This window comes from Thalassophryne amazonica, chromosome 7 (assembly GCF_902500255.1).
Source record: "Thalassophryne amazonica chromosome 7, fThaAma1.1, whole genome shotgun sequence".
In the NCBI taxonomy this organism is placed as follows: Eukaryota; Metazoa; Chordata; class Actinopteri; order Batrachoidiformes; family Batrachoididae; genus Thalassophryne; species Thalassophryne amazonica.
The window spans coordinates 5,919,358-5,934,592 of NC_047109.1; the positions used below are offsets into that span (position 1 = coordinate 5,919,358).

A 15,235-nucleotide genomic window follows, 5' to 3' on the forward strand; every position below is an offset into this window, starting at 1 on the left:
CCTTAGCATGTAAACCGGGAGGAACCGAGGATCCTAAACACGCCCGATGGCAGGTTTCGCTCCACTGAACCACCACCCCAGATGGCCAATCAATCCAGGGATTGTGTTTCAACATCCACGGGAAACCCAAAATCACGCAGGAGGTAGAAGGAGTCACAAAAAACTCGATCTCCTCCCGATGATTCCCAGACACCACCAGAGTTACAGGTTGTGTCTTGTGCGTGATTAAAGGTGCCATCTAGTGCCCGCACCTGCAATGGCGAAGGAAGCGCCACCAGAGGGAGCCCTACCTCCCTTGCCCATCTGCTGTCTAGCAGATTCCCTTCTGACCCCGTGTCCACCAGTGCTGGGGCTTGAAGGGTTAAATCCCCGCTCAGGATTGTAACTGGGAGTCGTGTGGCAATATGTGTGTGTCCCACGTGAATGTTATGACCCCCCCTTAGCCCAGTCTCTAAGGGAGGGTGTTGTCGTTTTGGCCGTTTGGGGCAGTTTTTCTGTATGTGCTCTTTTGAGTTGCAGAGAAAACACTCCCCACGGACCAGCCTCCTCATTCTGTCATCTGTCATTTTGGCCCTGTGCATTTCCCTAGCAACGTCAGCAGGGGGAGCTGTTGCCCCACGGAGCGCTGCGGCTGTGGAGCATGGGGAGGGCGGAACCTTTTCGAAACCGGAAGGGAGAGGGACGGCGCGTGCCCGGCCACGTCCTTCGTCTCGCTCCCGACGGCGTTCCTCCAACCGATTGTCTAACCGTATAACGAGATCGATAAGCCCATCTAAATCCCGCGGTTCTTCCTTAGCTACCAAGTGCTCCTTCAGGACCGACGACAGTCCGTTTATGAAGGCGGCGCGGAGCGCAACGTTATTCCAGCCGGACCTCGCAGCCGCGATGCGGAAGTCGACTGCATATTCGGCTGCGCTCCGGCGCCCCTGTCGCATTGACAGCAGCACTGTTGAAGCGGTCTCTCCTCTGTTAGGGTGATCAAACACTGTTCTGAACTCCCTCACAAACCCAGTATAAGAGGTAAGGAGCCGTGAGTTTTGCTCCCAAAGCGCTGTAGCCCAAGCGCGTGCCTCACCACGAAGCAAGTTAATAACATAAGCCACCTTGCTGGCGTCAGACGCGTACATCACGGGTCGTTGTGCAAAGACGAGCGAACACTGCATCAGAAAGTCCGTGCACGTCTCCACACAACCCCCGTACAGCTCTGGGGGACTTATGTATGCTTCAGGGGATGGTGGGGGGGTTCATTGAACGACCAGTGGAACGTTAATATCGGGCACAGGGTCGGCAGGAGGAGGAGCCGCAGCAGCGCTCTGATCGCGCGCTTCCACCTGTGCGGTGAGAGCCTCCATCCTGCGATTAAGGATGACGTTTTGCTCGGTCATCAAATCCAGCCGAGCGGTAAAGGCGGTGAGGATTTGCTGCAACTCACCGAGCACGCCTCCTGCAGACGCCTGTGCACCCTGCTCTTCCATTGGCTGTCCAACAGATGGGTGACGCCCCTCGGGATCCATGACGCTGGCCGAAATATCCTGTTGGGGAAAGTGTAGTGACACGGACCCACAACAGGGGGCGCAAATGAACGGACAATGAAAGAGTCAAATATGAACACTTTACTGTTGTGAATGAGCACAACACAGAGGAATGTGAAATTTTACAGACAGTCAATCACAAGGGTGACGTGTGGGCAGGCTCGAGGATAGAAGACGTCTGTCCTGAGATGAACCGGAACCACACGATTTCCTCCGCCACCGAACCCGGAGAATACTGGAGCCGCCAAGTCCCGAGTCCCCAGGTGGCCACCGTCATCGAAGGTTGGATCTGGTACTGCTGGCAGGGAGCAGAGACAATAAGATATGGGTGTGTGCACACCCAGTAGCAACAACGGTGGGAATGCCACCTCCACCTCTAACACACACTCGTGCAGCTCCTGTCTACCCACTTATCTGGTAGAGGTGTGCAGCGGAGCCGTTGCTGGACACACCGAACGCCGGTCTCACAGACATGGAACACCACAGGAAAACAGCTGCAAAAAAGAGCTCGGACTGATACACAGTTCACGTTTCAAGGCTGAGAATACTACCTGAACGGTTTGACGATATCTCGGCGATGAGGTGGAGATGACGTCCGGGTTTTATGGAGTGAGATGATGAAGCATGAATGAGTGACAGCTGTCAGGAGATAATGAGTGACAGCTGTCACCCCCGGCTGTGTCCGTGGCGGCAGTGCCCTCTCGTGCCTGAAGCCCGCACTTCAGGCAGGGTGCCCTCTGGTGGTGGGCCAGCAGTACCTCCTCTTCTGGCGGCCCACACAACACACTTATTGTGTTCAAATTCATATTTTAGAAATGACTTTGTCCTGATAGCAACATTAAAGGCAATTACATATTTTGGCGAAATTACAAGTTGAAATGACTGTATATATATATATATATATATATATATATATATATATATATATATATATAAATCATCATGAGGTTTATGTCACAGAAATCCTACTTTACAATCACACTGCAGTCATTGTTAAATTATTTCCTGTTGCATTTATAATAAACATTAGTATTTATTTACATTGTCTGTTTTCTGGTTAAAATGAGATATAAATAATCTACCAGACTTAAAAAAAGTACAAATTTCCATGTTATTTTGTCTAAAAATAAATGTCCGAGGTTCCTTATGTTAAACAAGAAATGAAATAATCTGAAATAACAGGTGGTTTTAATTTACAGACGAAAGGTTTCTAAAGAACCATTTATTGATTTATTTAGCTATTTTAATTACAAGTATTCTAAACTTTTTTTAACAGTAATCAGAAATAATAAGGTAACAACAACAAAAAACATTTCAAAGGATTTTTCTTCAGAAAACTGCTCCATAAATGAGGAGTCCTGTGACACGTATGTTTTGTACAGATCAGTGGTTTCTGCACCGTCCATTTTGTAGAGATCAGTGGTTTCTGCCATCCATCTTCCGTGTTTTGGCCCGACGCGTCGTTCCTATTGGACAATGCAAAGGTACGTCACAGCTCAGCACATCGGAAGTTGGACTGGATTGAACTTTGACTGCGTCAGCCTGCTGACAAGCGTTCAATGCGCTTGGCTTTTGACGCGACGCATCTGACACATCTAAAACGCAACGCGTCTCATTGAAAATAATGCTTTTTAGACCGATTTTTGACGCATTTGACGGATTCAGTGTGAAAGGCCCAGAAGAAATGGCACAAGAGAAGCAGTCTGGGATTAACTGAATAAGAAGTATAGGATATGAACAGAAAGGGGGGGAGGCTCACTCTCACACCAGACTGAACAGGAAGTGCAGGGGACGAGAGGGGGAACACACAGGGGCCAAATCCCAAAAACAACCCGACCAAGACACAACCCTAACAATACCCACTCCCCAAACAGCTGTCCCCCAACGGCCCAAAAACAAACCACCAATCAAACGAGAAAAAAATGCAGACACAAGACAAACACAGGGACCCCAGACAACGAAGACAAAAAAACCCAGGCCCAGCAAAAGGAACACTGTGCAGGAGGAGGGGGCCAGACCCACGGAGACAACCCACCAAACCGGGGAGACACACCTGGAAAGCCATGGAACAATGACATGGGATTACTGATGGGCTGGAAAGACTCGTTAAACAAGGGCAAAGTGGACCACAATCCAGGGGATGCACAAACAAAGTCACACCCGGACAGGATAGGTCTGCCACATGGAGGCCTATCGGTCTGAAGACAAGGACCAGTCTGAAAACCAGGAGACACAAAACTGGGACTGGTCTGGAAACCAGGAAAAGAACAAAGAGACAGGGTGTGGCACAAGAGAAGCATAGGATATGAACGGAAGGGAGAGAGAGAGGGGGAGGCTGACTGGACACCAGCAGACTGGACAGGAAGTACAGAGGACGAGAGGGGGAACACGCAGGGGCCAAACCCCAAAAACAGCCCTACCAAGACACAACCCTAACAATTTTTACTTAATTCATCAAGGAAAAACATACAAAAACCTTGCAGGCACAATGTGACAACTATTCAGTCAAAAGGACAACTGAAAAACACCTAAATTTACCTGCTATCAGTAACACAATCTTTAACAGATTGAAAACATTAACGCTATCAAAAAATGCAGAAGGTCAAATAAATAAAAGGCAATATATCTCACAACATTACATAAATCAAATAATGTCAAGTAAAAAAGGATATATTCAAAGTAAAATGCAAATTGCATTCAATAAACTATCATAAGTTACTAAATCAAAAATACCTCAGAGCATAGCTTACTGTTTTGTGCATCAGCAACCTCTGCTGTACATTGTCAAAGAAAAACAAGTGTTGCTTTTCTTTCTTTATGGGCCCAGTAGCATGCCGCGGGGCTCCAAGTGAGAGAGCAGTCGGTGGAACCTGGTGTCTTCCACCCCTGAGAAAGGCTGGTCATCTGATCTGATGAATTCAATTATTTTTTAAGTTATTTGCTTAGTCTTCTGACTGTTACGCAGTGTTGCCAACATCCCTGTAAGAAAAGTAGCTAGTCGCTAAATGATGTCATCATCTAATTTGCATATTATTAGCAAAATATGATGTCATATTTTGCATGTGTCAGTGTTTTTTTGTAAAAATGAGGCATTTATGAATGTTGAACAAGCGCTTCATTTTTTTTTTTTTAATTGGAGCAAGACAGCGTGCGCAGTGTGTCATCAGAGTCTTAACCAGACAGTGAGGATTCTGATGAAGGAGATGATCCCTCTTTTGTTTTAGATGAGGAACCAGAGCAGGTGGATCCACCGACGTGTGCACAGATCACCACAGTGGGTCGGATCGCACGCTTCTGTTTGCAGTTTCTCCAGGACCCAGGTGCTATGAGCTCCATCCCAGTGCACAGTCCTGGAATGCAGAGATGCAGATACACACTGCTCCAGCTGTGGCTCCAGGTGCAGTTTGTTTAAAGCGTCGAGATCAATGTTAGCTTCGGTATCGTTTTGTTCCATTTTCGTCCCTTTTGCGCTCTTGATTCGCAGGCTATTCGGTGATAAAGCTTGTTCGTCCACCTTTTCTCAACAGTTTGTGTCTTTTTTACTTTTTTCCCTTCGTTCAGGAAAGGCCGTGTGCCGTGTAACCGAATTAGAAACAGGTGTGTGTGTGGAAAGCACCAGAACAAAGGCATGGCCAGAGAGAGAGAAACGCCCACCGCCAAGAACCCAGGGACAGACAAGCAACAAGAGATAGCAACAGACAGACCCAAGCAGAAAAACCAAGCAAGAGAATAAACACACAGACAACAAATGAATCAAATAAAATAACATAACAGACCAAACGAAAATAAAACAGACAGGCAAACAAAATCTCAGACCCTGACAGTACAAATATAATGATACATTGAGGTGATCAGAACGCAAAGACTATAAGAACTAATAATGACCAAAACCAGAATCCAGAACTAAAGCAGAAAAGCAATGTGGAACAGGAAGACACAACAACACTGACAGGTGAATATGCAGGGGTGGAACACGGGGGACCTAGTCCACCAGGACACAGACAGGGATCAGACATGAACAATTGAACCTATACAGAAAATAATAATACTTAAAGAATCCACCAAGAACTGAACACATACAGAACATAATAATACTCAAAAGTGCACAGACAGGGGCTAACCACAACAATTTCTTTAAAATTAGATGAAAAACAAAAGTGCAAACAGTTGGTTGCAATGAATAAAACTTGCATCTTTTCTTCATGATATGAGTCAACTGTGACTTACATTTGAGCAATGTACCAACAACAAGTGGGAAAACCCTCAGTTTTCCAGCAACAAAACTCCAGCCAACATATTCCAGCAACAATGTTTTGTGTGTGTTTGTGTGTCTTGCACCTCTCCAACACACACACGCACACAAGCCCATTTCAGCTGGAGGGACTTAGTGGTCATGTGACTCACCTTTCCAGAGCTGAAGCCGTTGCTGATGTCCGGGGTCATACCTGACGCTGCCATGTAGGTGCTGCCAATAGTCTTGATTTTTGTGATGGAGCAGAACTGAGGATTGTCAAGCAACTGTCAAGACACAGGTGAAGGTTAAAGGCAAATTTGCAGCTGAGCGACCTCGGTGATGGTGACTTGATATCTGAGTGACTGGACTACTGTCAGGAGTAAAAACTAAAAGTAAAGTAAAGCAAGTAAGCAAAGTGTCTTTATTGTCATTGTCAGGCACGGATTTTGATGCGGTTGAAGCCGGGCAGCAGCACATTTTTTTCATGACACACAGCGGGCAGCACAAACATTTAAAAACAATAAATAACTTTTCCCAGATCCTGGGGAAGGTTGGAGACATGGAGTCCGAGTGGACCATGTTCTCCACCTCCATTGTCGATGCGGCTGCTTGTAGCTGTGGTCGCAAGGTCTCTGGAGCCTGTCGCGGCGGCAATCCCAGAACCCGGTGGTGGACGCCAGAAGTAAAGGATGCCGTCAAGCTGAAGAAGGAATCCTACTTATCTTTGTTGGTAGGTGGGACCCCGGAGGCAGCTGACAGGTACCGGCAGGCCAGGCGTGCCGCAGCCCGTGCGGTCGCAGAGGCAAAAACGCGGGTCTGGGAGGAGCTCGGGGAGGCCATGGAGGAGGACTATCGGTCGGCCTCGAAGAGATTCTGGCAAACCGTCCAACGCAGACTCAGAGGCAGACTCATCCATTACCCAGGCCGAAGTCACCGAGGTGGTTAGAAAGCTCCACGGTGGCAAGGCTCCTGGGGTGGATGAAGTCCGTCCTGAGTACCTTAAATCTCTGGATGTTGTGGGACTGTCTTGGCTGACACGCCTCTGCAACATCGCGTGGCGATCGGGGGACAGTGCCTCTGGATTGGCAGACCGGGGTGGTGGTCCCTCTGTTTAAGAAGGGGGACCAGAGGGTGTGTTCCAACTATAGGGGGATCACACTCCTCAGCCTCCCCGGTAAGGTCTATTCCAGAGTACTCGAGAGGAGAATTCGACCGATGGTCGAACCTCAGATTCAGGAGGAGCAGTGTGGTTTTCGTCCTGGTTGCGGCACACTGGACCAGCTTTACACTCTCCATCGGGTGCTCGAAGGTTCAAGGGAGTTCGTCCAACCAGTCCACATGTGTTTTGTGGATCTGGAGAAGGCGTTCGACCGTGTCTCTCGGGGCACCCTGTGGGGGGTGCTCCGGGAGTACGGGGTCCGGGGTCCTTTGCTAAGGGCTATCCGGTACCTGTACAACTGCAGCAGGAGCTTGGTTCGCATTGCCGGTAGTAAGTCAAACCTGTTTCCAGTGCACGTTGGCCTCCGACAGGGCTGCCTTTGTCACCGGTTCTGTTCATTATTTTTATGGACAGAATTTCTCGGCGCAGCCAGGGTGTAGAGGGGGTCTGGTTTGGGAACCACAGAATCTCGTCTCTGCTGTTTGTGGACGATGTGGTTCTGTTGGCTTCGTCAAATCAGGACATTCAGCGTGCACTGGGGCGGTTTGCAGCCGAGTGTGAAGCGTCCGGGATGAAAATCAGCACCTCCAAATCCGAGGCCATGGTTCTCGACCGGAAAAAGGTGCTTTGCCCTCTTCAGGTCGGTGGAGTGTCCTTGCCTCAAGTGGAGGAGTTTAAGTATCTCGGGGTCTTGTTCACGAGTGAGGGACGAATGGAGCGTGAGATCGATAGACGGATCGGTGCAGCATCTGCAGTGATGCGGTCGCTGTATCGGACCATCGTGGTGAAGAGAGAGCTGAGTAGGGGGGCAAAGCTCTCGATTTACCGATCGATCTACGTTCCAATCCTCACCTATGGTCATGAGATTTGGCTCATGACCGAAAGAACGAGATCGCGAGTACAAGCGCCCGAGATGAGTTTCCTCCGCAGGGTGGCTGGGTGCTCCCTTAGAGATAGGGTGAGGAGCTCGGTCACTCGGGAGGAGCTTGGAGTCAAGCCGCTGCTCCTCCACGTCAAAAGGAGTCAGTTGAGGTGGCTTGGGCATCTTTTCCGGATGCCCCCTGGACGCCTCGCTGGAGAGGTGTTCCGGGCACGTCCCATTGGGAGGAGGCCCCGGGGAAGACCCAGGACACGCTGGAGGGACTACATCTCTTGGCTGGCTTGGGAACGCCCTGGGGTTCCCCTGGAGGAGCTGGTCGGCTTTGCTTGAGCTGCTGCCCCCGCGAACCGACTCCGGATAAAGCAGAAGAAAATGGATGGATGGATGGAATAATCATCGTCTAGTGATCATGTCACTGTGTGGGGAACCTTGGCGCCCCCTCCCTGCAGCTGTAGGCTCCCCTGCTTGCTGAGCTGCACAATACAGAACCAGTGTAAAAGGTTCAGTGGTTCTTTTCTGTGGTTGTCCCCTGGGACAGACACTCTGCTCCGCTTTGACAGATGATCACCCTGCAGTGCTCCCGTTTCTCCGCTGTTCTGCTCAGCAGGATCCTGCTGACCAGTGGCAAAGTCTACCTAGGACACAGCACAGAACCAGAACTCTGTGCCCAGAACAGGCATTTGAAGGCGAACAGACAGAGTGTAAGAACAGGTTTGAATTTCACCAGAGAGGACAAACTGCCCACTCATGGAAAAGAAAATTGCAGAAGGGGAGCCTGCTTATTGAGGGTTTAGAAATTGAGCTGCGTTCACATTACTAGCTGAAGTGAATTGAATAATTAATTGTATTGTATTTTACAGTATATTGTGTTTAATATTTTCAACTGAGGTATGTTGGACCGGTTTACAGAACTAGATTAAGTGACTATATCAGAGTGTGAATGTGCCAAATCAAATTATTTGATGTGAGATTTGAGTTTCTTACTGTTTTATGAGCCGTCTGAACATGTCAAGTTTAATTTATGTTTGTCCTGTTACCTTCCTTTGTGTATGTGCTCAGAGATCAGATTCAGTTCTGATTTAATTTTGTTTTGTATGTCATGACTGGTGATATGACGGCTGTGAGATCAGCTAACGGTCACTTACAAACAGGAAATATCAAATATCACAAGGACTCAGAAATGGACGGATTGTCATCAGAAACTGTAACCATGAAACCAGGAACAGAAAGAAAGTCAGCACTGCAGAATCACTGGCATCTACGACAGGCGTCTGTCTTCATACATATGTCAAAAATGTCCAACAGAGGACGTAAATCTACGATTGATCCACAGAGTCAAACAAGATGATCCTTCTGGTGCTACACCATAGTCAATATGACTGACGGTTGACAACAGACAGTGGTGGGCACGGTTCTGCTAATCCGCTAATTATCGAAGATAATGTTTTCATTATCGGATTAGCTTTTCAGATAACTTTGAAAACCATTATCGGACTAATTATCTTCCGATAATTTTTAGACCGCTAAGGTATGTGGTAAACAAAGGTGAATAGCTACAAACATTTATGAAATTTAAAATCAGTTGAGCACCTACCTGTTAAATGTTTTGTAGCAGATGTGTAGTTCTACCCTCCATAGAGAGGAGAACTGGTTTCAGAAGAAACTGCTCTGTCCTCTGCAGACAAAGGAGAACTAGTCACAAAAAAGAAAAAATTCATTTCTTTTGACTCCATACTGATTCGTTGGCAATATCACCCAAGTCATTCAGAGGTATACAGGTTTAACTTATGGTTAAAATTTTAACTAAACTAATTTCGGACAAGTTATTTAAATTAACGTCACGTCTGAGGTTTATAAAGTGAAAATATCAGATATGCATTTTAGTTTTAAGTAATGTGCTAATTTTGAAGGTTTTGAAGGATGCTGTGCCCAGCAGCAGTGTATTATGGGTATCTCAGTACATTCACGGCAGAAGAAATGCATTTGAGATGCTCTGATCAGGCTCCACACGGACAACAGCATTAAACCCTTTGTATATTGTGCCTAAAACGCTCGTGAATATATTCTCTGAGTTTATAGACGTTGTTATTGCATTTGTGTTTGCGTTTATTAAATTCCATGCATCTTAAACATATCAGACACGGATTATCTGGAATTTTGTTTTGGCAAGTTTTCACGGTCTCTACTGCCATCTACTGGCCAGTAGTGTTCATGGCAGTATTCGCCCTAAAGCTGGGCAGACACTGTACAATATTTTCAATCATTGTACTCGGCTCCAGCTCAAACTGTACGACAAAACCACATGGTGTAAAAGTTCAGAGTGCACGATTTATGTTCTCACACACACTGTACGTTCAACAACCACACGTCGTACTCGTGTTTCGAGAAGCAAAACAAACAGGTTTTTTTTTTTTTTTCAACTATATTTACATTTTATTTTACAAAACTCTTGATGGGAGACATCAAAGTTAAAAAAAACAAACAAACAAAAAACATTACAAGACTTTACATGAGTTGAAGGGGGGTGGGAGGGCAGAAGCTGCTCACCCAAAGAGATGATCACTGTTTATGTCTCTCTTGGTGTTTGCAAATGCACAGTGCGAGAGGTTGGACGCTTTAAGCGCTTCAGTACGCGGGATACCTTCACGACAGCCGACCAGAATCTCAAACAGGTTTGAGTTTCAATGGTTACTTGCGTGACCTAAGGCAGAAGGCCAGAGGATTGGAACGGAAATGGCGTTGTTTCAAATTATAGGTGTTCCGCCTTGTGTGGAGGGATGTATTTTAGATTATAAGACGCACTACTGGCCACAAAGCGGGCCTTTACTCTGATTTGATCAGTAAAAACAAACAACTCAAAGTTTTTGTTTGACACGGTACATTTCTATTCACGGGCAGCCACCTGTTACCTGTTAGTCATTCTCCCTTTTCAGCACAGGATTTCTTGGATTATTTTGAGAAGAAAATAGAAGGTATTAGGCTGAGCATATCTCAGCATGCCTCGGCCCAGCCATTAAAACCTGCTATGGAGATGGGCGCTACCATTGAGGTGTTACCTAGATTGACAGAATTTAACTGTATTTCATTAGGCGTGCTGACAAAACTTGTGGCGTCTACAAAAAGCACAAGCTGTTTATTTGATCCCATACCAACAAAATTGTTTAAGGATCTGTGGCCCACTCTTGAGCCGACTGTGTTGGAAATTATTAATCTGTCATTAACCTCTGGATCTGTTACGAATTGTTTTAAATCAGCAGTGATTAAACCATTACTTAAGAAATCTAATCTTGACCCTCGTGTATTGAAAAACTGACAGGCCGATATCAAATTTATCATTCCTGTTCCAAATTTTAGAGAAGGTGGTTTCACAGCAGCTTGTAGACCACCTCACTGAGAATGATCTTTCTGAGCCGTTGCAGTCTGCTTTTAGGAAATATCACTCCACAGAGACAGCGCTCACTAAAGTGGTGAATGATCTTCTGCGAGCAACGGACTCAGACACCACTACGGTTTTGGTGTTGTTAGCTCTCAGTACTGCGTTTGATACCGTGGATCATCATATTTTCCTCGATAGGTTGGAGAATTTTTTGGGGGATTACTGGAAGTGCCCTTGCCTGGTTGACGTCATATCTGTCCAGTCGTTCTCAATGTGTCTTGTATAATGGCACTACCTCTGACCTTGGTGACATGAGATTTGTGGTTCCACAGGAATCTGTTTTAGACCCCTTGCTTTTCTCCCTGTATGTGGCACCCCTTGGGCGTATACTGCGGAGTTTTAGGATTGCCTTTCATTGTTACGCTGATGATACTCAGTTGTACATGCCAATAATTGCGGGAAATCTGACTCCCATAAAATCCCTGGAGGACTGTCTTCTATCAGTGAGAAGTTGGATGTCTAGTAACTTCCTACTTTTAAACTTTGATAAGACTGAAATGATGGTTCTTGGTCCAGCGAGACATCGGCATCAGTTTGACCAGCTGGCGCTCAGTCTGGGTTCGTGTGTCATACATCATACGGACAAAATGAGGAACCTTGGGGTAATTTTTGATCCCACATTGTCTTTTCACAACGTGGGATGTTACTAGGCCTGCTTTTTTCCATCTGCAAAATATAGCGAGGATCCGCCCCATCCTGTCCATGGCTGATGCTGAGACCCTGATTCATGCTTTTGTTTCTTCTAGACTAGATTATTGTAATGTTCTATTTTCAGGGTTACCACAGTCCAGCATTAGGGGTCTTCAGCTGGTTCAGAACGCTGCCGCCAGACTTCTGACACGTAGCAGAAGGTCTGAACATATCACTCCCATTTTGGCATCTTTGCACTGGCTCCCTGTCTTTGTGAGAGCAGATTTTAAGGTTTTGTTATTGACTTATCAGGTTGTTCATGGACTGGCGCCATCTTATCTGGCTGATCTGGTGGAACTCCACGTGCCGGCCCTGGGCTTTGCGGTCGCAGGATGCAGGACTTCTCTGTGTTCCCAGGGTGAAGAAGAAGTCAGCGGGTCAAAGAGCCTTTTCGTATCGTGCACCCACCCTGTGGAACAGTCTTCCTGCGACCGTGAGGCAGTCAGAGTCTGCGGGCATTTTTAAGTCAAGACTGAAAACCTATTTTATTCTCTTTCTTATGAATAGTTTTTATTTTTTCTGTTTTTAATTATGTATTTGATTTAAAAAAAAATCAAATACATTTAAATTCATTTTTAATTATTTATTTAAATTTTATGTTGAACTGTTTTATGTAAGGCGCCTTGAGACGGCTTTTGCTGTGATTTGGCGCATTATAAGCTAATTAAATTAAATCACTGTCTGTCTCTGGTTTAGTCACTATCAGCGTCTGTTTAGTCTCTGTCCATCTCTGGTTTTGTTTCTGTCCATGGCTGCTTTAGTCCTGGCCTGGCTCTCCTTTAGCTTCTGTCTGTTTCTGCTGTAGACCCCGTCACACAAAGCACGAATGAGCAGGAATCAAGCAGAATCAACTGGAATGGGACAAAAAAAACAAACTTTGAGGTGCAGTCAGGAGGGACAGACAGTTGGACAGTCGTGTACAACTGCCAGATGACCAAGTAGAATGTGGGTGGATCCAGTCATGTACACCCACATGACCGCTGTCCAAATGGCAGACAACAGTACGGAGACACAGACTGCTGTCAGACTGCACCAGAAACATAAATAAAACACTCAGATTGGCAGACTGATGCGCCTGAGTGCTGTCACTCACTCACTCACTCACTCACTGTTTTGCTCGTGCACTCTCTCCCTCATGTGGACTGCCCTCTGAGTGGGACATTGCGCCGGCAGGATAGACATGCATGTCCCACACAACGATACGATACGATACAATACACTTTATTGTCCCTTCCGGGAAATTTGTCTTAGACTCCAACGAGCTGTCAGCACTGTGCTCTCGGACACAGCACGGCGACGGTGGCATTTTGGTATCTGCTCAGGGGAGGTTCCAAGCCAGCTGAGCCGATACTAAAATGTGATGAGTCTGTTGCTCTATAAAAAAGCCCTCCGTAAAGCTAGGACATCTTTCTACTCATCACTAATTGAAGAAAATACGAACAACCCCAGGTTTCTTTTCAGCACTGTAGCCAGGCTGACAAAGAGTCAGAGCTCTATTGAGCTGAGTATTCCATTAACTTTAACTAGTAATGACTTCATGACTTTCTTTGCTAACAAAATTTTAACTATTAGAGAAAAAATTACTCATAACCATCCCAAAGACGTATCGTTATCTTTGGCTGCTTTCAGTGATGCCGGTATTTGGTTAGACTCTTTCTCTCCGATTGTTCTTTCTGAGTTATTTTCATTAGTTACTTCATCCAAACCATCAACATGTTTATTAGACCCCATTCCTACCAGGCTGCTCAAGGAAGCCCTACCATTATTTAATGCTTCGATCTTAAATATGATCAATCTATCTTTGTTAGTTGGCTATGTACCACAGGCTTTTAAGGTGGCAGTAATTAAACCATTACTTAAAAAGCCATCACTTGACCCAGCTATCTTAGCTAATTATAGGCCAATCTCCAACCTTCCTTTTCTCTCAAAAATTCTTGAAAGGGTAGTTGTAAAACAGCTAACTGATCATCTGCAGAGGAATGGTCTATTTGAAGAGTTTCAGTCAGGTTTTAGAATTCATCATAGTACAGAAACAGCATTAGTGAAGGTTACAAATGATCTTCTTATGGCCTCGGACAGTGGACTCATCTCTGTGCTTGTTCTGTTAGACCTCAGTGCTGCTTTTGATACTGTTGACCATAAAATTTTATTACAGAGATTAGAGCATGCCATAGGTATTAAAGGCACTGCGCTGCGGTGGTTGAATCATATTTGTCTAATAGATTACAATTTGTTCATGTAAATGGGGAATCTTCTTCACAGACTAAAGTTAATTATGGAGTTCCACAAGGTTCTGTGCTAGGACCAATTTTATTCACTTTATACATGCTTCCCTTAGGCAGTATTATTAGACGGTATTGCTTAAATTTTCATTGTTACGCAGATGATACCCAGCTTTATCTATCCATGAAGCCAGAGGACACACACCAATTAGCTAAACTGCAGGATTGTCTTACAGACATAAAGACATGGATGACCTCTAATTTTCTGCTTTTAAACTCAGATAAAACTGAAGTTATTGTACTTGGCCCCACAAATCTTAGAAACATGGTGTCTAACCAGATCCTTACTGTGGATGGCATTACCCTGACCTCTAGTAATACTGTGAGAAATCTTGGAGTCATTTTTGATCAGGATATGTCATTCAATGCGCATATTAAACAAATATGTAGGACTGCTTTTTTGCATTTATGCAATATCTCTAAAATCAGAAAGGTCTTGTCTCAGAGTGATGCTGAAAAACTAATTCATGCATTTATTTCCTCTAGGCTGGACTATTGTAATTCATTATTATCAGGTTGTCCTAAAAGTTCCCTAAAAAGCCTTCAGTTAATTCAAAATGCTGCAGCTAGAGTACTGACGGGGACTAGAAGGAGAGAGCATATCTCACCCATATTGGCCTCTCTTCATTGGCTTCCTGTTAATTCTAGAATAGAATTTAAAATTCTTCTTCTTACTTATAAGGTTTTGAATAATCAGGTCCCATCTTATCTTAGGGACCTTGTAGTACCATATCACCCCAATAGAGCGCTTCGCTCTCAGACTGCAGGCTTACTTGTAGTTCCTAGGGTTTGTAAGAGTAGAATGGGAGGCAGAGCCTTCAGCTTTCAGGCTCCTCTCCTATGGAACCAGCTCACAGTTCAGATCAGGGAGACAGACACCCTCTCTACTTTTAAGATTAGGCTTAAAACTTTCCTTTTTGCTAAAGCTTATAGTTAGGGCTGGATCAGGTGACCCTGAACCATCCCTTAGTTATGCTGCTATAGACGTAGACTGCTGGGGGGTTCCCATGATGCACTGTTTC

General features: G+C 45.5%; 1 protein-coding gene across 1 annotated transcript in view; it reads right to left on the minus strand.

Annotated features, from left to right (window-relative positions):
• adcy3a (adenylate cyclase 3a) overlaps positions 1 to 15,235 on the minus strand; it is a 359,639-nt gene that overhangs the window by 46,788 nt on the left and 297,616 nt on the right. Inside the window, exon 17 of the mRNA XM_034173754.1 lies at positions 5,937 to 6,050. Coding sequence (XP_034029645.1) covers positions 5,937 to 6,050 — 114 coding nt within the window. The remainder of the gene's footprint in view (positions 1 to 5,936; positions 6,051 to 15,235) is intronic.